General features: G+C 34.5%; 1 protein-coding gene and 1 non-coding gene across 8 annotated transcripts in view; one reads left to right on the top strand and one right to left on the bottom strand.

Moving 5' to 3' along the window:
• Positions 1 to 24,945, top strand: part of LOC149476653 (uncharacterized) — a 75,232-nt gene that overhangs the window by 36,186 nt on the left and 14,101 nt on the right. For all 7 annotated transcript variants that reach the window (XR_016317793.1, XM_089711685.1, XM_089711684.1 and 4 more), the window contains exons 2-6: positions 750 to 1,570; positions 18,952 to 19,044; positions 21,907 to 22,010; positions 22,223 to 22,372; positions 23,982 to 24,111. Coding sequence is in view for 6 of the 7 variants with exons in the window: in XM_089711685.1 (XP_089567811.1) it covers positions 950 to 1,570; positions 18,952 to 19,044; positions 21,907 to 22,010; positions 22,223 to 22,372; positions 23,982 to 24,111 (1,098 nt within the window). In the remaining variant the exon portion in view is untranslated. The remainder of the gene's footprint in view (positions 1 to 749; positions 1,571 to 18,951; positions 19,045 to 21,906; positions 22,011 to 22,222; positions 22,373 to 23,981; positions 24,112 to 24,945) is intronic.
• On the bottom strand, positions 19,707 to 19,778 carry TRNAC-GCA (transfer RNA cysteine (anticodon GCA)). Its single transcript has one exon. It is a non-coding gene; the product is annotated as a tRNA-Cys (tRNA).

Below are 24,945 nucleotides of genomic sequence, written 5' to 3'. Positions count from 1 at the left end.
ATCAGTAATCACTGTTAGGTTTTTTAAATTTATTCAATATTTAAATATAATAACTAGCTAATCGTCCCGTCCGATTAGGGCCCTTCTGGCCTCCTCCACTCAAGCGACAGCTCAAGCCGAGGTTCGTGGTCCCCGTCAAGGGGGGACGCCCTTGTGCATGTCGCTACCAGGGTGAACCTTCAAATCACCCCCGCGTCCGCGTTAAAATGTAGAAGCCCTTCTGGCTAACATTGAGAGACACCACAAAAAAAAAAATAGCTAGTCGTCCCGGACTCGTCTAGGTTAATAAATACCTTAATAAATACTAAGTCTTGATGCAGATTTAACAGTAAAAAGTTGTTATTACCATTACCACATTATTACGTTACCTATTATAGATTACCTACTATAATAGGTATTGAATATTATACAGTTTTGCGGTTAGTGGGCATTGATACACATTTAGCATAATAAAAATATGTTAAGTATATCGTATATTATTTCGATTCCCATACCTTTCAGTTATTATAACTTATAATGCCGCACGAAAGTTGTCATACTGCAGTACAACGCAACGCAACAATGTTTATGTTTCATTGAGCTGTGATTTATTTTTCTGAATACAAGAATGTTCCGCAACGTTTTACGAACTGTAAAGTTTTTATTGCGATAAGTCACGCGTCCCATTCAATAGAAACCGTTTCGTAAAATATTTCCCAACCCACCATTACTAGAAATACAAAATTTAACCACTATCTCCTTTGTTACAGTCCCCTGCAAAATGTCAACGATTTGAACACTCGGAAACCGCCAATAAATACGAACGAACGAATTATTTATCTGTGCGATGCGTTCAGAAACGTACAGATTAAATTAAACCGACTGTGATGCAGTTTTAGAACGCACGAAAGAGAAGCGAGCGAGACGCACAGCTGGATTCGAAAATAGAACATTCAAAAATAGTGAAAAAATGTTGGGCTCCAAGTCAGTATCGGGGAGACCGTCGGCGGGTGAACACGCCGCATGGTGGGAAACACCATGGAAAACTATGGCTGACCTTGCAGAAGCCGTCGACGACCTCATATGTAGTTTCGACTATATGGACACAGCGATGGATAACCTAGTGATGCTCGTATTCATTTGGATAGTATTCTCGATAGTGTTGCTGGGGATCGCGAAATGGGCGTACGGCAAGTTCGGGGCGAGGAAAGTAGAGGAGAAGGTGGAAAAGAAAGGTAGTGACGAAACGAAGAAGACGGCGAACGAGATAATCAGCAGTGCTGATAGCGTGTTGGCGACAAGCGCAAAGATAAAGACCGGGGCGTTTAAGCCGTCGAAGCCGAGTGGCTTTATCCCCGCGACTCCGCCGAACAAGAAAAGATTAGGTCGGATGTCCCCTGGACCAGAGCAGTTGTCTCTCAAGAAGCATCAGAGCGTCATAGTGCCGACGTGCACGGGCGCGGACGCGGCGAGCGTTCAATGGGTGAACGAGCTGTTGACGTGGTTATATAATGATCTGGTTATTGTGAATGAACTTGTGCAGCAATGGATCGTGTCCATGAACGAGTTCTCGAAGAAATCGGTGGAGGAGGTGAGTTGATTGTTTATTTGATAGTAGGGAAACAATGATATTTTGTTTGAGATAGAGTTTTGGATAGAGTTTAGATTAAGATTTAGTCTAAAGATGTTGTTATTGGGATTTAGAGTAAACTGGGTTATATTAGGGAGGTTTATAAATAGGTAGATTCAGTGTCGAATGATGGCCATGCGAATATAATTTGGATTAATAATTATGTTCTCCTGAAAAAGTCAGAAACTACAACTTCAAATAAAAAATGAATTGACCAAAGAAAGAAGTTGGGGGAAAAGAAAATGTGCAAATTCTGCAAAGCATAAGCGGACCTTTTACGTTAAAACTAATTAGTTAGAAACAGAAACTAAAAGCAAAGCCACCTGTTAATCTCTTAATGTAATAGTTGAACGTAAAATTCAATTTAAATTCGCCTTTTTATCACTTCATAAGCGGCCAAACCTTTGTAAATAAATAGTAAAAGCGATCAAAGTATATTTCGAGTTATGTTTGCTAGTAGTAGCTTCATATCTCTAAAGGAGGCGGTCAAAAAACTAAAAGAGAGGAATAGATTTATTTTTTGAAGTGAAAACTTCTTTAGCGGCGTTGAGCACTTTTTCTGTAATGGGTATAAAATCTTAAACTCGCGTCAGGACACGTGACCTGATCGAAAAAGCGTAAGGGCGCGTTCCCACTATGTCGTAACGACTAATTTATCGTTCGACGACTGTCGTCTCTACCTGTTCCCATTATAACGATTGTTTGTCGTCAATATTTTTTATCGTTTAGCGACTGTCGTATCTAGCTGTTCCCATTGGATCGCGACGACATTTTATCGTTTCCTGGCAGTCGCTTTGTCGTTTACACATCATCAGCAAGCTACAAATCTAGTCGCCTCTGCGTTCGCTTGGTGATTACTAGTGCGTTTACTCTCCTGAGTTCAATGGACGTCATAGAGTTGCCGTCCACGATTTTTTATCGTTTTACGACTGTCGTGTTTGCCGTTCCCACTGTCACGACAAAGTGTCGTCACTGCAAAAACTGTCGTAGACGACAGTAAATTGTGTCGTTCTAAATGTGAACACCTCCATTTAAACATATAAGCCACGACACTTAAAACTACACGATTATCTGTCGTCACGACACGGTGGGAACGCGCCCTATGACGGATACCATTCCAAAATATCAAACATGCTCAACGTTAATAATCAAGTTTTCACTTCTGCCGGCACTCCCGGAGTGCCCGTCTTTTTTTTAAAGATAAAATGCTGTATAAAAACTTTGCAGTGTTTAATAGTGCATAATACATTCCTAGCTAGTGTCAATTAATATTTCCCATGTTAATAATTGATTTGCCTATCGATTGATTGATTGATTGAAACACGTCTATGTCACGTTCATAACACTTATGTATTGACATACAAATGTATTAAAACACGTGCTGAATTTTTTATCAGTTTATTAGCTTCATGATTCTGTTTGTTAACCATCAAAATAGACGGATCAATTTGGACAAGACAGACTGGAATCGTGAGTGAGAGTTTCAGTTACTTTAAAAACATTTCAGTTATACGTATATAATTATACTAGCTTTCCGCCCGCGGCTTCGCCCGCTTTGTCTAAAACATAATAAGTTATATACTAAAACCTTCCTCTTGAATCACTCTATCTATTAAAAAAACCGCATCAAAATCCGTTGCGTAGTTTTAAAGATTTAAGCATACATATAGGGACATAGGGACAGAGAAAGCGACTTTGTTTTATACTATGGAGTGATGCAATGCAAGGTGTATCGAGGCTGAATTTTGTTCTTTATAGATGTTGAAGTTTTTAACATTTTTAACATAAAAAATTTCCAAAATTCCAAGCGACTAAAACCATCTAGATACCGAACTAAATATCTTTAAAATTCGTTTATTTTCTCTTGACGTACAATTTTAAATATAGTGGTGTAATTAATTAACACGCCTATCAATACTAATTTTATAAAGGTGAAGAGTTTGTTTGTTTGTTTGTTTGAACGCGCTAATCTCAGGAACTACTGGTCCGATTTGATAAATTCTTTCGGTGTTATAGTCCACTTATCGAGGAAGGCTTATAGGCTATAATATATCATCACGCTAAGACCAACAGGAGCGGAGCCACGCGGGTGAAACCGCGGAGCGCAGCTAGTCTTTTATATAAATAGAGTATATATTCTATCGTAATATAATAAAAGGATGTCCTAATACAATTAATAAAACATACATCGACTACATAATACCATATGGCTTCTTAATATTATTAGTCACGCGAAATTAATCCCAATTGCCTTGTAATAAGATCCAATTAATTACTCGTTTTTGCAATAAAGAGGTCACGGGAGGGAACGGATGTGTTTAAAGATCTTTATGACCGAGATTTACATATCAAAGAGTATTAAATAGATGTAACATTATAATTATTAAATAGATTAAAGTAAGTTTCTTGCCGGTTCATCTCCATATACTTAGATACTGCTTTCCGAATCGGTGGTAAATGTTAAAAATATGTTATGACGATTCAAAACTGCTTCTAGAAGAAGTCTAATTGAATAAATATATGTTTGTTTGAGTTAAGAATTCTTTGAGAAAAAACTGGCTGATGTGTTCTGGGTGAAATTTGATAGAGGGATAGTTTATGGTTTATTTTGATTATAGTTATTGAAGCACTTAAACGGTTTATATACCTAATTTGAGTTTATATGTTATTACATTTATGTCTGTCGGTCTGTTTTACTCTCATTAGATAATAACATATTAACATAGCATTTTATTTTATAAGTAGCTTCGATAAGCACTATTAGAAATAGAAATTAACGTATTTTTAAGGAATTTAAACGCTACTTATTTGACAAGATATTTTCTCGATTTTCTCAATTTACCTATCGCCATAACAACTGTTATTTAATTGGCAATTCTTATGAACTTCTATAACTTTTATATATTCCACGTAAATCATTTTCTTCTTTGAAATATTTTTCCAGTATAAGTCTTCGTAGCTTTTGATTTGATTGAAAATTTACCTTTATAAAGGACGAAAGCTATAATGCTTCACTAATAAGCAGGAGTTCAAAAAAAAGCTTTGAATATATTATTGTAGCTAGCTGTGACCCGCGGTTTTACCATGCCTGCCACTGTTGGTTGTAGTGTAATGTGATTTTGCCTTCGTTGATAACTGGACTACCAAAAAAAACTATTCATCTCTATAAGTTTGTTCTAATTACGAGTTACTAATTTATAATATCTGAAGTATCAAATACCATGTACAGTACTCCAAAGTAGGAATGGGTCGTCGACGCATTTTTCATCAACGAGACTAGACCGTTAAATGTCGTTCATCAACTAGTCGATCAACTAGTTAAAATCTTCGACTAGTCGATGTGTAAACTGAAACGAATTGACACGGTTGACCGACGCGCGACGGTATTGGTAATCGAACGTTCGTTACCTTGAACTGAGGTCTACACTCTACATGTAAAATTCCACATTCTTACCACGAAGTTATAACGAATTATAGATTTTCAAAGAATTCAATGTCAGGGTTGTCTCTAGTAAAGAAAAAGTCAGAGCTGTTTTTTAACAATTATATATTTATCACCTATCTATTACCAAGTTTTTGTTTATGTTTTAACTTGTCATTTTAAGTCGTTAGTTATAGTCGATATTTTAACATTATTCAATATATTATTATAGGTAGGTAATCCTTATGATATGTAATAAATTAACTGAATAAAAAAAATATCTTGGATTTTTAAGACAATTCAATAATATCAAATTAATACAAATTAATCTCCTTTTTTTTCAATATTTCGAGCATTGATCATAGTAATCTCATTAAAAGTCAAACGGAATTAACGGTAAAAATATTGAACTATCAACTAGGTAGTTGATACAAACGTGTCGACTGACGAGCCGTCTACGACGAGTCGTTTAGCCGTCTACGGTAGACTATTATACGGCCACGTCGAAGAGTTAACCGTCCGCGTCGCGGACGCGTTGACGAGCGTTTCGACTCTTTTGTTTAGTCGTTGAATTTAACTAGTCCGTTGATGAGCGATGGACTAGTCGAATCGTTGAGTGTACATAGACGTTTAATTTAACTAGTCCGTTGATTCAACGCCCATGCCTGCTCCAAAGTGATAATGCGCATAGAAATCTTCGTCATAATTCGGTAACTGTCATATTCCCGGAGCGTCCGAAGACGTTAATTATGTATATAGAGTGGTTAAATGAATTTTCTTCGTGCATAATTTAGTAAAATTTGTTTAGTCAAATGAAATACATTTTGGAAATACGACAATTAGCGAAGATTTACATGCGCATTATTAATTTTGGACTGTAGATATTATATTTATATGCAGCTTTCGATCTCTAAAGTACCTATTTGTTTTTAAGTTTTGATTAAGTATGTCTAGATTGTGAAAACTCAATACCTATTGAAAAACTAAAGCAATCACCGGAAAATATTTGAGACAGCTAGACACTCACATGAGCGACAATTTGTCTGATTGCCAAACGATTGTGTTTTGTTACTAAGCCAATTTATATCTTTGATCATAATACGACTCTATTTAGATAATTATATATATATTTCATAATATCTAAGTGTATGATTATATCTACTAGCTGTTCTCCGCTCTTGTTGGTCTTAGCGTGATGATATATAACCTATAGCCATTCTCGATAAATGGGCAATCTAACACCGAAAGAATTTTTCAAATCGGACCAGTATAGTTCCTGAGATTAGCGCGTTCAAACGAACGTCCTCTTCTGTTCATAATTCTAGCAAAGATTCATCCTCTTCCTAATACTACTCGCATATACAAATACTATTTTGCATAATAAAAGCCGCGAAGGTTATCTTATTTTGGCACAAGTTGATCGGCCTATAGTTTGGCACATGTTTATCCGGGCTACACATGGTTTGCGAAATCTTCACAACATAGTATAAAACACAGTCGATGACGCTATCTGTCCGTACCTATGTATGCTTAAATCTTTAAAACTACCTAATAGATTTTGATGAGGTTTTTTTAATAGGTAGAGTGGTTCCTGAGGAAGGTTTTATTATATGATTTATAAGCGAAAAGCGAGTACCTAATATTATATAAAACGCACAGGTTCTATCAACGCACAGCCCAAACTACTAGATCGATCGGGCTGAAATTTGCAGATGGCCACTATGATATAGGCATCCGCTAAAAAAGCATTCTAATAAATTCTTCCCCCAAGGGGATAAAATAGGGGACAAAAGTACGGTTCCGACTTAACCACGCCTTCCTCGATCTCCGTGGGCATCTTAGACAAGATTTCCACACAGATTTCCCCACACACTTGAAAAAAGGGGATACTACGAAAATTTATTTAGACCGCGCGGCCTGAAGCTGCGGGCAACTTTATTTATATGGCGCGTCATCATACGTCATACGTGACGTCATCAGCCATTTACAAGATGTGTCAGCGGCCTATTTATAGTACATATCACTCGGAGATTATGTATGTAGTCTTTTGCAAGTGCAATGATTTTGTGTACGGAAAATAACGTTTATAGAAGCGGTATTGCGCTGTTTATTTTTAAATCTTTTAAACAAGAGGCTTGTGTGTGTGTGTCTGCCAATCGAAGTTTATTTGAGAGTGGTTTTACACAATTTTATTAGCTACACCCTACACCTGTATGTTTGTATCATACGTAACATACAAATTGTATGTACATCTGACTCGTTTTCTCGATTTTGACCCCATTTTACGGACGGATTTACAGATTTATTTTATTTATTTAGTTTTTTATTTATTTATTTTTTTCACTTATCAGAGATTTTTGTAATTCCATTCAAACATACAAGTTGCCACATTTAAATAAATATAATTATTTTTCATACTTATCGATATGTAATTCTATTACAAGTTACAACATACTTCCTGTTGCTATATTATATTATATCTTACTGGTGTAGCATCTTAGTTATGGCCTAATTACAAATAATATTTGTATATCTTAATATATATATATAATATAATATATATTATATACAAACTAAAGGGCATAGCATTGTAAGTACTTAAATAAAAAAGATGCCACATTTGGCAAATGTTGATAATTAGCCACAATTTTTACTCCCGATTTAAATCATGCCATCTCACGTCTAATCGTGTGTCCGTTTTTGAAAATTGAATGTTATGTTGGTAACCTATCTATACCTTTTTAGTTTTTACTTATACATAATATCATTACACAAATAAAAAAAAACATAAAATAACTTTACTAAAAATAACCACAACATAAACAATAAATAATAAGAATTTCCATCCATTGAATTAAAAACAAAGCCGTCAAAACGTAGGAAACGTTTGCGCGGGAATGTAGGTCGATTGGCGGGAGATTTAAATTTAGAACGCGATTCTGATTCGTGTTCTCTATGGGAAAGAGGTTTTATATCTACAGATACAGATAATAAATATAGTTTGATGGATTGATTTGTTCGTGGGAGTTTTTTTTTTTTATGAACATGACAAGAACTTGATATATTAATTATTTCAATGTAAGAGTGATGGGGTGGTCACGGGCAGATTGATAGATTAATAACATGTGTATAATTATTCACAATATTTAAATCTATACTAATATTATAAAACTGAGGAGTTTGTTTGTTTGAACACGCTAATTTCAGGTACTACTCCGATTTGAAAAATTCTTTCGGTGTTAGGTTGCCCATTTAGCGAGCCAAGAGGAAAGCTATAGGCTATATGTATATCATTCGCTAAGACCAACAAGAGCAGAGCCACGCGGATGCAACCGCGAAGCGCAGCTAGTAATTATATAAATTTTCTGCCCGCGGCTTCGCCCGCATGTTCAAGTGAAATTGATGCCACGATGATTCGATGATTTATGCGTATGTTTGTCACTCTTTCACGTAAATACTACTGAACAGATTACAATGAAATTCAGCACCCATATTGAGGGTAACTTGGATTAACTTATAGGATAGGTTCTTAGGATAGGTTTTATTGCGGAAATCCCATGGGAACGGGAACTATGCGGGTTTTTCTTTGAAAACGCGGGCGAAGCCGCGGGTGCAAAGCTAGTATTTATATAATATGATCAATCCTTCAACCGGACCAGTTACATGCATTGCGACAAGTCTTAGGTTACTTTAGATATAGAATTGCGTATCATGCACAGGAAGTGTCAACATCTTGTAATGGCCGCTGCAATGGAGAAAAATGCTATTTAAATTTGGAATTGCGTTCTATTGGTGGTAGAATATTCGAATTTGGAATTGCGTGCTATTGGTGGTAGAATATTCGAATTTGGAATTGCGTTCTATTGGTGGTAGAATATTCGAATTTGGAATTGCGTTCTATTGGTGGTAATTAGAGTATTCGAATTTCGAATGCTGCATTTCTCAGCATAGACAGTACGCTGTTTTGAGTATGGCAGTCAGGCATAAAGCAAGAATAAATGACGAGTTCTTGTGGTTCTGAATACGGGTTTGTCCTGAGAGTGGTTAGCTGCTATAAACAGAATACACTGCAGAGATGTTTACCTACACTACGGTTAAATAAATAATAAAAAACAGGCTAGTGTTTCTACATGTTACATACAAACATACAGTTGACTCTAATAAAAGTGTGCTAAAAATGCAAATTGAATATTTTAATCAATTGCGTTCGTTGCTAGTTCTTAGTAATCGAGGATTGGTAAAGACTAGGAATTTTTTAACACGAATTCTGAGTTAACCTACGTATTTACTATTTACACAAATAAAGCGCAATGTGTGTTCTAAATGGGTAGCAATAGCATATTGTGTCGCTGTAAGATTGTATATAAATCGTTACTCGTTAGAGCTTAGATAATCACTACTTAGTATAAAACAATGTCGCTTTCTCTGTCCCTATGTCCCTTTGTATGCTAAAATCTTTAAAACAACGGAACGGATTTTGATGCGGTTTTTTTTAAATAGATAGAGTGATCTAAGAGGAAGGTTTTAGTATATTATAATTTATTAGGTTTTAGACAAAGCGGGCGAAGCCGCGGGCGGTTAACTAGTAGATAATAATATATAAACCGCGAGATTTTAAAACGTCGAAAAATTGTGTGTAACATTTTCTTGCAATTTATTGCATTACTTTTCGAGATGGTAATCGGATTGTAACGGTGTTTACAATTTTACGCTGACATCTACGTAAAATGCAATAAGAATTACAGAGAAATCTTCTTATATATAAAAATGAATCGCAAAATGTGTTGGTAAGCGCATAACTCGAGAACGGCTGAACCGATTTCGATAATTCTTTTTTTATTATATTCCTTGAAGTACGAGGATGGTTCTTATGTAGAGAAAACGTAAACATGTACCACGGGCGAAGCCGGGGCGGACCGCTAGTTTAGAATAAATTCGAATCGTGAATACGTGAATCGTGAATCGTGAATCGTACGAGAAATATCCACCATGACTTTCCACAGTTTGTGGTTTCTTTCTAAAATTAAACTACACCACTTTGTTTACTACAAAGATTATAGCAAACAAACAAAAATGTTAAACGATATAACTATATGTTGTAGGTTTAAAAAACTGACATTACTGAAAAGTCTGCCAAGTTCTTATAGTATAGTAGCCTTATAATGTCTTAAAAAAACTTGATATTGCAAAAAGCCTTAAGTTGTTTGGTAAGTTGCCAACTTGTTAAGTAGTTAAGAATATGACAAAGTTGGAACATTCACTTATAATACCACAAGAGCTTCAAAATTATCGGGTATTTTCCGATAGGTTCGTTGGAAACAAATGGAGGAGTCAAGTTTTTAGTCAAGGTTAAAAAATCACGAGCGCGAAGCGCGAGTGATTTTTCCTGAAAAACTTGACGACTTTATTTGTTTGCAGGGAACCTTGAGGGAAATGCCAGATAATTTTGAAGCTCGTGTGGTATTCGGGAGATTATTTTTCCGTCCCAAATGTCGGCCAATAATTTCACAATTGAATTGAACCTGTCAGTTTGTCGTCAACGACCAGAGAAAATTTTCAAAAAATTATCAGTATAATACCATGTAGGTTGTACCACGTGACGTCGAATGGTGCAATTCTATTGGTCGATATTTGGGTCGGAAAAATAATCATTGATATTGAACATTGCTTTGATAGTGATATGAACCAAAATTTTTCTATCGACTTTTATACACTAATAAATTTAAAACTTTATCAATTCAATAAAAATTACGATTATAATCTACATTACAATAGATATTATTTTGGACCTTTTAAATAAATAATTTCTTAAAGCTTTTCAAATTAGCGAGTCTGTGTGAATTGTTTCTTCTATCGTTTTGAAAATACTTCTTATAGGTATATAAAATTCTCGTGTCACAATGTTAGTCTGCATACTCCTCCGAAACGGGTGGACCGATTCTCATGAAATTTTCTGTGCATATCGGGTAAGTCTGAGAATCGGCCAACATCTATTTTTCATATGTACCACGGGCGAAGCCGGGGCGGACCGCTAGTTATATTATAAAATTATGCATCCTCATACAAATATAGCCTCAAGAGAATTTTTAATTACAATTTAGAGACGAATCTATCTTACCGCTCGCGGCTTCGCTCGCTTAGTTTATGACTTTTAACAAATTATAAACCGAAATCTTCCTCCTTTATACATAGGGACAGACAGACAACGCGAAGCGACTTTGTATACAAATTCGTATGAACTATATTAAGTGGTGATTAACAACCCTTTTGGAAAAACAACAGCTGGCTTCTAATATCTATTTAAATAATAAATACAAGCTGAAAACTTAATATCGACACTCGAAAAACAAACTGAGTCCTTGATAGCAATTCAAATTGCTCTGCCCAGTTTTTAAATGGCGGTTTGCCAGTTTTTTTAGTTAACACTATGAATAGGGTTGTCACCTTTTCAGGTCTAATTTTTCTTTTTTTTTTTTTTTTTTTTTTTTCTATACTGCAACTTAGCCATCTGTTTATGTAAACAATAATCTAATATGGTCTCTGATTTTCATCTGTAAATATGTTTATACACTAAGATTTGCGTCCAGTGACGCAAAGCTCATCATTTGTCTGCGAATCTTATCGCAAGATCGGGTATGCTATTTCTCTTCAGGCGAGAAAATCTCACAGTGCCCCCTCCCTTCAGTTCAGCAGCTAATTTATTTATATGGTGTCCCAATCTGCCTTGATATTTCTTGCTGTTTAGTTCTATTTCTTGCTTCACTGTGTGCAGGTTGAGATTAAATTAAGATTAAAATTTCAGGTCTAATAGAAAAATATTAAAAAAATGTTTAATATATTTTTAGCTAAAGGTAGACAAGTGAATTGTATGGAAATTAATAGAGATAGATCCTACTAATATTATAAATGCGAAAGTTTGTGAGGATGTGTGTGTGTATGTATTTGTTAGTCTTTCACGCACAATTACAATGAAATTTAGCACACATATAGAGGGTAACTTGGATTAACACATAGGATAGGTTTCATCCCGGAAATCCCACGGGAACGGGAACTATGCGGGTTTTTCTTTCAAAATGCGGGCGAAGCCGCGGGCGGAAAGCTAGTATTATCTATTTTAGAATGTATTTAACGTAGATAATAACAAATCATGTGAAATAAATATTGTACAAAACAACCATGTGGAATAAAATATTTTCAAGTAAATTTTCTTTCAATCATAGAGTAGGTAGAATTATCCTTTATAAATTATGTTAAATTTATTATATGTGTGACAACCCTGAGGTTGTTGGCAGTACACCAGTTCAACCTGTGGAAACTATGATGAATGTCGTTTTTGTTGACCGTACATTGGCCGGTACTTGATGGATTTGATGCTTTATATTCCTTTGAAAACTGACAAAATGTTAAGTCACTTTTATAAGCTTTGACCATGAAGCTCGTTAGTTGTTAATCCTACTAATATTATAAATGCGCAAGTTTGTGAGGATGTTTGTTACTTTTTCACGCAAATACTAAATCCTCGTCAGATACTGTTGTGTAACTGATAATTTATTAAACATAAAATTTTCAGAGCTCTAAGTCAGCAGGTTACGACGTTTATAGAGTATTTGCGGAAAAATCGATGACCACGGCACATTTTTTTTCTAGAAATCTATTAAGTTTGGAAAAAATTCCTCGTGAGCAATTAAAGATCAAAGACCATCCTATTTTATATATTTTTTTCGGTATTGTGCTTTATGTTGTACCAGACTTTATAGAGATTGAACATAGTCGAAATTGCCGGGTAACGCCTTAACTGAAGACCCAGAATATATATGCAAATGCGTTGAAGTTGTTATTTTCCATCCTCTTTGATCCCAATGCTCCCTCCTATTTAAAAAAAAAAACAATTTAATTTCCTAGATTCAGGTGTTTATACTCTTCGTTCCGCTGATAACCTTCTCCTTAGCTTTCCTCCTCACCACACTAGTTTCCTTGGTAAATCCTTTGTAATAACCGCTATCAGACTTTGGAATTCTTTGCCTATAGCTGTAAGACGAGCTTCCTCGAAAAGTTCCTTTAAAACTCTTTTAAATAAACATTTCTCTGATTTAGCTTTTCCTTCAAAATAATAGTATGTATTATATCCTCTCTTATTTTTCATATAATATGTATTTTATTTGCAGCCTGGAAGAGATCGCTGATAAGCGATAAGGTTGCCTTATGTGCTGTGAATGTTTCTTTTTCTTTTAATATTATATGATTGTAAAATTTGTAATGGTACATAAAACTGTTAAATAAATCCATACTAATATTATAAATGCGAAAGTAACTCTGTCTGTCTGTCTGTTACTCAATCATGCCTTAACTACTGAACCAATTTGCATGAAATTTGGTAAAGAGATATTTTGATACCCGAGAAAGGACATAGGCTACTTTTTACCCCGGGAAATAGGATAGGTTTTATCCCGGAAATCCCACGGGAACGGGAACTATGCGGGTTTTTCTTTGACTGCGCGGGCGAAGCTGCGGGTGGAAAGCTATCACTACATAGTATAAAACAAAGTCGCTTTCCCTGTCCCTATGTCCCTATGGCCCTTGGTACGCTTAAATCTTTGAAACTACGCAACGGATTTTGATGCGGTTTTTTTTATAGATAGAGTGATTCAAGAGGAAGGTTTATATGTATAATAACATCCATTAAATAGTGGAGAAGTACTGTTATTTTTGAGGTTTCTAATGTGATGTCGTAAAAAATTACATTTTTTTGAAAACGCAGGCTGAACCCTACGAGTTTTATCAAAATAATGTACTAAGTATTATACACATTGAAAAGGTCTACAGAAAAGTCCGCGATGGTATATGTCTATCTCCTAAGGCTAACCCACAATAACTTTTTTTTGTCATTTACTTTTTACGACAAATAATGGCTAATTTTCGATGCGATTTTAACCAATACAGCATTAATCCTTAACCAATTAAATACCTTGAATACATTGTTCATTTAATATAGATCTATATGGCCCTTTACACCGTATGATTTAAGTGAATATTTTCGAAGATATTACAGATTTAAAAATAGTTTGGAAAATCCAAAAGTGCACGCCTCATAATTTTTTTTAATAATTATTTAATAATTATTATTTTTGTTTATTTAATAACAATTAAACCACATCGAATCAGACCCTGAAAAATGAAAGGGTTCTATTCCTGAGCATACTCAAGCGTAAGAGAAAAAAAAGACTCGATTAGTAAAGTATTTCGGTCGCTATCGTGTTAACAAGAAAAAGGATCCGCACATACAGACACACGGACGTCCAAGACAGAACTTTTTTAAACTGTTTTTTAACTAGTTTAAATAACAAAAATGACATCAAAAATATCATGAATGTTAAAAATAGTGTTTTTTCATAATATGTGTGTGTATGTATTATCTTACAAGTGCAATGTATGATACATAAAGACATTTTAAGTTTGAAAAATCAGATGTTTTGCGCGAAGTGACAGTAGTACCCACCTCAACGCTTCGCTTATGAGGCGTGCAATTGCGGGACGTAGCGTTTGCGGCGGTACCGGCCGGCCACCCGGCTATATCTATTTTATACCCGTGCGAAGCCGAAGCGGGCCGCTATGTTTTTATATACAACGTTCACAGTTTTTCTGTATTGTATTTAGTATCAGCATTGCACCCGTGCGAAGCCGGGGCGGGTCGCTAGTAGTAAATAAAATATAAATATATAGTAGTATAGATAACTTATCTTCAAGTTTTTCAGGAGTTTTTCTTATCGTTCTGCTATTTTTCATGGCTGCTTTATAAAGTTTCGTAACTAGTTATAAATTTCTATCCCAATACGGATAGTTTTTTCACAAACTTTTCTGAATTAAAAAGTTTTACTATAACCTATGAAGTAAATAGCAAGTCATTTATCAAACTGTCTAGTTGTAAATCCTTTTGCACGATTCTTTAAGCTATTTGTTTAAATTTTTTGTACTATATTCCTTATGTTACATGTAAAGTCTGTAATACTGACACTTACGAAGTATCAATAATAAAAAATTGCACTAGGTAGGTAACTTATTTCGCCAAAGTCAATCTAAGAATTTACAGATCACTCAATATAAACAAATACTGTACACAAATAAAGGACTCGATTATTGAAGTGAAACTTCTTTATCGGGGTTGGAAAAAAATTTAGTTAACATTTTTTCGTTACGCGTAACATTTTTCCGTTACGCCCCATCTTTTTCTTATCCCTAACATGCGTGATTCGACGTATTTCTGTAAAGTTGCATATACATATGTAGTAAATTATTTTTTTGAAAAATAAGGTCATAAAGAAGTTTCACTTCTTACGTGTGTACACTAGTACACGCACACATTTTTTGTTATCATATGATTGTGTCTGTTGTGGTTTTGATTTATTATAATTAGTCAAACAAAAGTCATTGTTATACCAACGGATTAGAACCTTAATTATAATTGGCATATAATCACAAAATAAGATCACAAATCTTCTCTATTCCGCTTTTAAACTAAGAATTATTGAATAAATAAATGTTCGTTAGAGGTAGAGTTCGTTAGATATATGCTAAAGATTGTATAAACAGAATGAACAAATCTGTCAACAAAATTATGTAAACCATGTTTTGTGTCAACTCTTGTACGTAATTTAATCTGACGTGCATTCAACTGGAGAACTCAACTATACAATAACAATAAAATGAAGATGAATTTATAAGCGATAAATAGTGAAACGAATTTGCGATAACTACTGAAGATATAATAAACGAGTTGCGTAGTTTGTTGTTTTGTTGTTATTACTGTAACATTCAAATAACAATTTATATTATTCTATGATTATAATATGTATAAATTTTACCTTTACCATACCTACTGCGTTCTACTGCACTTTGAGAGTGATACACACGACAAATCGGCTGTTATCGGCTGTTGGCCAGAAGGGCTTCTACATTTTAAAGCAGACGCGGGGGTGAACTGAAGGTTCACCCTGGTAGCGACATGCACAAGGGCGTCCCCCCTTGACGGGGACCACGAACCTCGGCTTGGGCTGTCGCTTGAGTGGAGGAGGCCAGAAGGGCCCTAATCGGACGGGTTGGTATACACGTAGATACTGTTTAGTTATTGAAAATAGTGAAGATACTGCTTCGTAAGATATTAGATCCGCAAAGGAAGAGTATCGACGTTGCATATAATAGTCATGATAAATAATAAATATGATTGCGTCAGTTAATTCACTAAGCACCGATTTCAAATTCAAAATAAATGTAGTTTAACATAGAACACATTGTTTTCATATTTATTCACAGAATACAAAGTGCCAGTTTAATTACATTATCTGTGACATGACATTACATCATTGTTGTGTCACGGTCGCGAGCTAGGCTTGAATCATTTATTATGTCGTCGTTACAATGTATGAACCTAATTTGGCTCTTCATTTTACATTGAAATGTTAAAACGTGAGTCATATTTGTAGTGGGTTTCGTACGTTTTGGAGATTTACTTGTTTTTATATTTTGCTACGACAATGCGAAGTGAAACTTCTTTAGGTACGTTGAGAGTAAAATTTTATGGCTGCGCCATGGAAATACCGTCACGTCATGGAGTAAGGCGACGATTTTGGTATCTTTGAATTTTGCCAAAGAAGTTTCACTTCTGACACGTGTGCTCGGCACACCCCCCTTTTATTTTATTCTTTTTCTTATTAAATGGGATGGTTGAACAGATTTTGATGAATTTAGAGCATATTACCAGAAATATTACGTCCACAAAATTTATATTATTAGTATTCAGGGCCAATTCTACGCCTGGCTGATAAAGTCAGTAACTGGCATATTAACTATAAGTTAAATAGAACATTCAACATATTCAGAAGTTGTGAAACTAGGTATTTGCAGATTATCAATGAACCATTCATATCAAATACAAGAAAACGATATCTGAAGATTAATTTTGTAGTCTGGATGCAAGCCAAGTTCTTATAAGATAAGTAGAGTCGTATCTTGTTGCTATATATGACATACATCAGCCTATATACATCCTATGAGAGTACAGGTCAGTTACATCAAACGAGCGAATGCTCATTCTAACCCCACTATGTCAAATTTTAGTGTAAACAGGCGTAGAGCATTCTTTCGTTGTTCTTAGTGCGTTCGAAAAAATTCTAAGCAATGTTCTAATACTGAACAACACTGAATACGAGTTTTCGTTTACACTAAAGGTCACGAAAGTATGCTCTAGCTCTATGTTCGTTGATGTAAATACTCCGTACCACGCTGGCCAAGTGCAGATGTCACATGTCCTCGAAATTTTTGGTTTCTTGAGATCGATGAAGAGATTAGAGAAGATATAAAAATTGTATCTTCATTTATTGTAGCTTTTATTTTTGTGCGATTGAATCACTGCTTTTTTATAGTTGTAAGTAGGGCAGTGGTGAAGTGTAGAGTGAATAAATTTAAAATCTATTTATGCAGCACGCTCGTCTTGTCGAATATTAGATCTATTAGTTGAAGTCAAAGGTCATAATGAGTCATCATTGTTAACAAGTTGCAATACCTACTTATAAGCGATACTAGTTTTTTGTCCGAGGATTCGTTTAGGTACTTGAATTTTAATAATATTATAATGTTTATAACAAGCCTACCTCCCACCTTCTATTACAATATCGTTAAGTTTCCTTTTTGCGACGAAAATAAGAGAATAGCCGTTGTTTAATCTATCATCAAATTAAAATTCAACAAAATCGATACAGCCGTTTTTGAGGGAATTCGCATCATCCATAAACATTCCGATGTATAAAATTAGAAGAATAAATTTAAATAAATCACTACATAGTATAAAACAAAGTCGCTTTCTCTGTCCCTATGTCCCTATGTATGCGTAAATCTATAAAACTACGCAACGGATTTTGATGCGGTTTTTTTAATAGATAGAGTGATTCAAGAGGAAGGTTTCAAGAGGAAGTATATAATTTATTATGTTTTAGACAAAGAGGGCGAAGCCGCGGGCGGAAAGCTAGTAAATAATAAAACGATGAAACATGATGTCTGATGAACATCAATACTAAATGTAAAATTATTTCTATATTTGGGAGAAAACTATAAACATAAAAAGCTCGACACAAACAAATGACATTTAAAATTTGACCTTGACATTTGAGTTCAATGTATTCATAATGTCACTTTGACAGTTCCCATGTAAATATATTTAGTCTGTTGCCTTATCTATGATAATAATAGACTTTTTTATCTTTTGGATTGTTTCCGTTACTAAGTAGCTTTTTTAATGGTGTTGTAAGGTTTTAAGCGTACTTTTTGTTTTTGATACTCGCCTAGTATTGTATACTTTATTTATGTAACTAGTTTTTGTGAATAAAAGGTACTGAATTTGAAATAAATATTGGCCTACTCAAAATTCATTTGTATTAGGCTAAGGCTGTCATAAATTGTAACCACTTAACATAAGGTGGCTGACCTTCCCCTTTGCAAACTTTTTATTAAAGTGAAACTTTTATTACATCTGCATCGTCTCAAACTTTTTGGTCTGTGTAGCGCATGTCGCGTGACGGTCGAACCGTACGATAATTATCGTACAAATACGATAATTTTGTGCCTAAGTTTCACTTTTACCGTGGTTTCATAAAACCACACAACATTTTTATTTTTTTAATTCGTGGATTTTAAATAAAGGAAGATGATGAGGATAGACAGATTATCGTACTTAAATAAAAGATACATTATTATATTCATACTTATGTAGTTGAAAAATGGTTTATGTAACACAATTGTCTACTGTTTATTTCTACTTAATATCGAGCTATCTCAAACCATTTAAATTCTTACTATCCCTAAAAATAACGTATGTATGATTATTTTGTTGGTATTATAAACAAATTTTAATAGATTTTGTTATCTGTTTCAGCAAGGCATCGGCGTGGAGCTAGTGAGAGCGTTAGACAGCCACCCGCCTAGCATCTCCAACATCTTCTGTGAGTGCGACAGCAAAGATGACGTCGTAAGTAATATATTTTATATTTCAATGAATATGTGAATTGTTTTTAACTGTAAAACAACCTTAAATGTTAATAATACCAACTATATAGATAATGAAAAGCAGTGCACCTAATATTGATCCTAGCGTAACTCCACGCTTATTCTAAACTAAACTAGTTTTATCACTCAATATTAATACAAATCTGGAAAGTTTTTCAATTGTCTTATAATATACAATCAGTGCACGATTAAGAATAATATAATCATATCCAATTTGGTACAATCGTTTGGAAGTTATGCGCGTACAAACAATTTGATTTATACAGATGAATCGTTTATTGTGTCATGTTCTTATAAACGCCTACAAGTCACTTAGTCAGCAATTGAATTGCGCTAACGTATCTAGATTTCAATTGGATAATAATCCTAGCGGGTACGAAACTACGAACTGATTACTAGTTAATCTAAAATTATTAAAAAAAACGAAAAAATAATGAATTAGTTTTACTAAGTGTAGATTTTTCTCCTATTCTCGGTGTTATTTTATAGCATAAAGCTTTAATTAAAATGTAGAAATATTTATGAAAACATTAGAAATTTAAGTTTTACTGTTTGATATTTCGTGCACAAAACTATATAAACATAATTAATAACAAGAAAAAAATAAATAAAAAGGCCGTTCTTAGGGGACACCCGGGTTTGAACCGGGGACCTATCGATCTGCAGTCGATTGCTCTACCACTGAGCTATATCCCCATATCCAGTGTTCGTAAATAAAGCTATCGTATTTCACAACAAAACTGCATGTTTGTTGCAGTTGATAAAAACAATTTATTTGCGACTTTATCCCCTATGCGATAAGGAATTAAATGGATTGACAATGGAATTAAGGTTTTGCGTAGGTGGCTTTTATAGAAGAATGGAAATAAGTTACATTTTTATAAATTATTGTTGGCGTCTCGGAGTCTGAGGAATTTGCCGCCATGACGTCATCAATTTTGTTTATTAATGTTTTAGTAAGCCTTTTAAGTAATTAGTTTATTAGTTATCTAATAAGTTGGTAGATTTATTTTATAACGTTTGTTTGGATCTATGGGTTTGTTATTCTATTATACAAAATTGATGATCTGATTTCGATGAAATTTTTCATAGAGATAGGTATTAAGTCTGGATTAGTGGATATATTTCACAACAGAAGTGAAACCGCGGGCTTAATATAGTAAGATAAACCTGATTTTAGATTGACAACTGGGCTAGTAGTAGTTGATCAAATTACTTATTACTTAGCTCACGCTCGCGGCTTCGTCCGCATAAAATGAAATGTTTAATTTTTGATAGGTAAATTATTATTTTTTGAAGTGAAACTTCTTTATCGGGGTTGGAAAAAAATTTAGTGTAACATTTTTTCGTTACGCGTGACATTTTTCCGTTACGCGCCATCTATTTCTTATCCCTACCACGCGTGATTCGACGTATTTCTGTAAAGTTGCATATAGTAATTTTTTTTTTAAAATAACGTCATAAAGAAGTTTCACTTCTTACGTGTGTACACTAGTACACGCACACATTTTTTTATATTATTTATTTTGAAATAGATATTACAAACAAAATATGTGTAGACCCACTAATTTAGAAACATTTTATTAAGCTGTGCCCGCGACTTCATTCACGTGGGAGTCAATTTTTCGCTTCGATAATTTTAATTTTACGCAATGTTTACCACGAGAATTTTTATATAAAAGTAGAGATAAGGTTGTATGACAGCACTTGTCACTTATTAATCTATCTTCCAGTGTTAGATGCATTCAAATCGAGTTTTATTTATATGTATAAATGGATTGCGTTGTATGACGTGAGTAAGCGAACAAATTACTTAGCCTAACTTAAAATGGTGACATGTACTTATGTATAACTTAAGTGCCTTTCACTTTTAATTGGGAATCGTCAATGTTATATTAAATGCAATTTATATTCATGATTGAATTGGTGCAATGGTTGATGTGAGAATGGTGGTTCAGGGTTCGAATCCTTGAGTTACTAAGTGACTGTTTCGAAATCGTCCAAAAAATTGATAATTGAAATTTGAAGTAAATACTTGCAGTACTTTTTGAGTTTTGCCCGGACATACAAACAGACAAAAATTCTTATAACTATGCATATTTAGCTTCGATATCGATTGTAGATCACGTCCGAAGGAGTTTTGCACGACTCATGATGCGAAGCATCAGAGAGTGCTTTACGATCGAAAAATTTTTTTCGCCTCATTTTTGCAGCTATTCTTATTATTATAGCCTTGTTAGTTCACGGAATCAAGATATGTATTTTGCATACTATTGTCGAGATAATTTAATGGAGATTAATCCCATACTTTTTAAAAATTCTCCAAAAAATTTTCCTGTCCGTCATGTGTGAAACCTGAAAACACTATAACTTGTGAAAATATCCATCATTTGAGTTAATTTTTTTTTTAAATATTCTAATCGACGATTGTACTAGGTCACTGAATGCGAATGATTAATTAATTCAGTGTCGTTTAATTGCAATTAATAAAAAACGAAAACTACAATAAGTTTTTTTTTTTATATTTCATAATAAAATGAGCATTATGAGTCGTGCACTTTTGGATTTTCCCAACTTTTCCTCGATTTTATTATCTATACTAGTACATATTATAAAGAGGAATGGTTTGTGTGTATGTATACGTATGTATGGTATTCACGCATAAACTACTGGACCGATTTTGATGAAATTTGGCACACATAATCTTAAGACCCTGAGAAAGAACATAGGCTACCTTTTATTGCGAAATATGTACCATGGGCGAAGCCGGGGCGGACCGCTAGTATATAATATGTATATTATATTTATTTTTCACCAATTCCAGACGATCACCTGCGACTGCGAAGCGACACCCGCATTCCAGCTTAAAGCCTTCAGCCAAATGGGGGATAAAGTGGAAGTCTCACATTATAGAGTTAATGTTAACAGGTAATTATTATTTATTTATTTATTGTTTATCTATTCAAACTCAAACATATATTTATTAATTTAGTCTTCTTATAAAAGCACTTTTGAATCGTCATAATATTTTTAACATTTACCACTGATTTGGAAAGCAGTATCTACGGAGAAGAACCGGCAAGAAACTCCATAGTTGCTTTTAAAATAAATAAATAAATAATTTCCATTTTTTTTTTCAGATTTCGCGCGCGTCTCCACGTGACATGCGTTACGGAGAAATTGACAGGAGAACTCAAATGTGACGGTTGGCCCGAGGTGAAAGTGGCCCTTGCCCCCGTGGGACCGTTGAGGCCAAATACCGCTGAGAGCAATCTACAACAGCTAGTTAGGTATGGATAGAAAAAAATAAAGAAAATAAATATCTTAGTAATATTATAAAGGACAAAGCTAGTCGTCCGCTAAACGGATGAATAAAATAAATTAGTCGTCCGATTACCGGATGAATAAAATAATTTAATCGTCCGATAAAATCTATTTATCTATATAGTTAGGTTATCGGGGTTTCTTTAGAGAACTGCCGCACGTATTATAGGTTTTTTGTGGGGGGAGGAGGGGGGAGGAGGGCACACGTAGGTATTTGATTTTTTTTTGCGCGTCGACGGAGCCCCGCTTCGCGGGGCTCCTATTTCTGTGTAGTTTTTTTTTAAGAAACCTAACCTAACCTAACCTAACGACTAACCTAACCTAAACTTGATTTTTTTTTTGCGCGTCGACGGAGCCCCGCTTCGCGGGGCTCCTATTTCTGTGTAGTTTTTTTTTAAGAAACCTAACTTAACCTAACATAACGGCTAACCTAACCTAAACTTGATTTTTTTTTGCGCGTCGACGGAGCCCCGCTTCGCGGGGCTCCTATTTCTGTTTAGTTTTTTTTTTAAGAAACCTAACCTAACCTAACCTAACGGTTAACCTAACCTAAACTTGATTATTTTTTTGCGCGTCGACGCAGCCCCGCGAAGCGGGGCTCCTATTTCTGTGTAGTTTTTTTTTTAAGAAACCTAACTTAACCTAACCTAAAGGTTAACCTAACCTAAACCTAACCTAACGAATTAAGGGCGAATATCTCGGCCATTTTTGATTTTAGAGAAAAGTTGTTCCTATAAAACATGCTTATATTAGCGTAATCTTTACGATAAAACAATAATAAATAGGTGTTATAATGACACAAACTCCATCAAAAATTTTCTAAGTCCTGCGCCCCCTTTGCTTTTGTCCAACCCAAGGTTATCTATTAATCCGAATAATCGGACGATTAAATTATTTTATTCATCCGGTAATCGGACGATTAAATTATTTTATTCATCCGGTAATCGGACGACTAATTTATATTTTATTCATCCGTTTAGCGGACGACTAGACACTTCGTATTATAAATGCGAAAGTTTGTGAGGATGTGTGTGTTTGTTACTCTTTCACGCAAATACGAACGAACCGATTACAATGAAATTTAGCACACATATAGAGGGTAACTTGGATTAACACATAGGACAGGTTTTATCCCGGAAATCCCACGGGAATCCCACAATGTAATCAGTAGCAAAAGATCTTAAACTATTAATTTGTAAATAAATTTAATGTTGAAATTGATATTTTTAGTTTTATGGCATTCAAATGCTTTATAAATATAAATTTATAAAGAATAGAAAAAATTCGTCCCGCCTCGTGATCGAATTTTTTCTATTCTTTATAAATTTAATGTACGAAAAAAATGTGTGCGTGTACTAGTGTACACACGTAAGAAGTGAAACTTCTTTATGACCTTATTTTTCAAAAAATAATTTACTATATGCAACTTTACAGAAATACGTCGAAACACGCGTGGTAGGGATAAGAAAAAGATGGCGCGTAACGGAAAAATGTTACACTAAATTTTTTTCCAACCCCGATAAAGAAGTTTCACTCCAAAACATTGTTACTAAAATAATTTCTCTAAATTTTCAGTGACATCATAGTAAGCGCTCTTCGCAACACCAATTTGAAGTTCAATTTGGCCCCATACCCCACTTGCCCTAGACTGAGGCGGTATATGGCCGAATCTACCCCGAGACTGCCCCTACATTATGACTCTATGGTAAGTTATTTTTTGTGAATAATGCGGGTAGTTGGATATTTAGTCTGTGAATTTATGTGACGGGAGTGTGCACAAATAATATTCTATTGGCAATGATATTAGGATAACTAAAAAGGTGTAGATATGTAGGATAATCAAATAAAAGTCGATTTTAAGTTAAATTTGTGATTTGGATTATTAGATAAGCTTTATTATTACTATTTGACTGACCGGTTGGCTTGGTTGGTAGTGGCCCTGCCTTCCAAGCCAGAGGTCGTGGGTTCGATTCCCACCCGGGGCAAATATTTGTGTAATGAACAAAGATGTTTGCTCTGTGTCTGGGTGTTTATTATCTATATAAGTATTTATTTAAAATTATATATGTATGTTTATCAGCCATCTGGTTTCCATAACACAAGCGAAAGCTTAGTATGGGATAAGATTATGCCGTGTGTGAAAATTGTCAAAACGTCAAAAGTATTTTCAAAGACTGTGACAAAATTATAATTTAAGACCCATATATCTATCTATATATATAAAAGTCAAAGGTGACTGATATAGTGATCTATCAACGCACAGCCCAAACCACTGGACGTATCGGGCTGAAATTTGGCATGCAGGTAGATGTTAGGACGTAGGCATCCGCTAAGAAAGGATTTCCCGAAATTCTTGCGGGAACGGGGAAAAACGGGGATGCACGTACAAAGTCGTGGGTGGAAGCTAGTATACTATATACCTATTGAATAAATGAAAAACAATATTTGAAAATAAATAAATTTATAAGTATTGCAATCTATAATATAAAAATGAATCCCAAAATGTGTTGGTAAGCGCATAACTTGAGAACGGCTGAAC

The sequence above is a fragment of the Colias philodice genome, chromosome 27 (assembly GCF_061535455.1).
Source record: "Colias philodice isolate Cphi_HAF_F1 chromosome 27, ilColPhil1 Martin Lab GWU primary, whole genome shotgun sequence".
Taxonomy (NCBI): Eukaryota; Metazoa; Arthropoda; class Insecta; order Lepidoptera; family Pieridae; genus Colias; species Colias philodice.
This window is presented reverse-complemented; position numbering and strand designations above follow the sequence as displayed.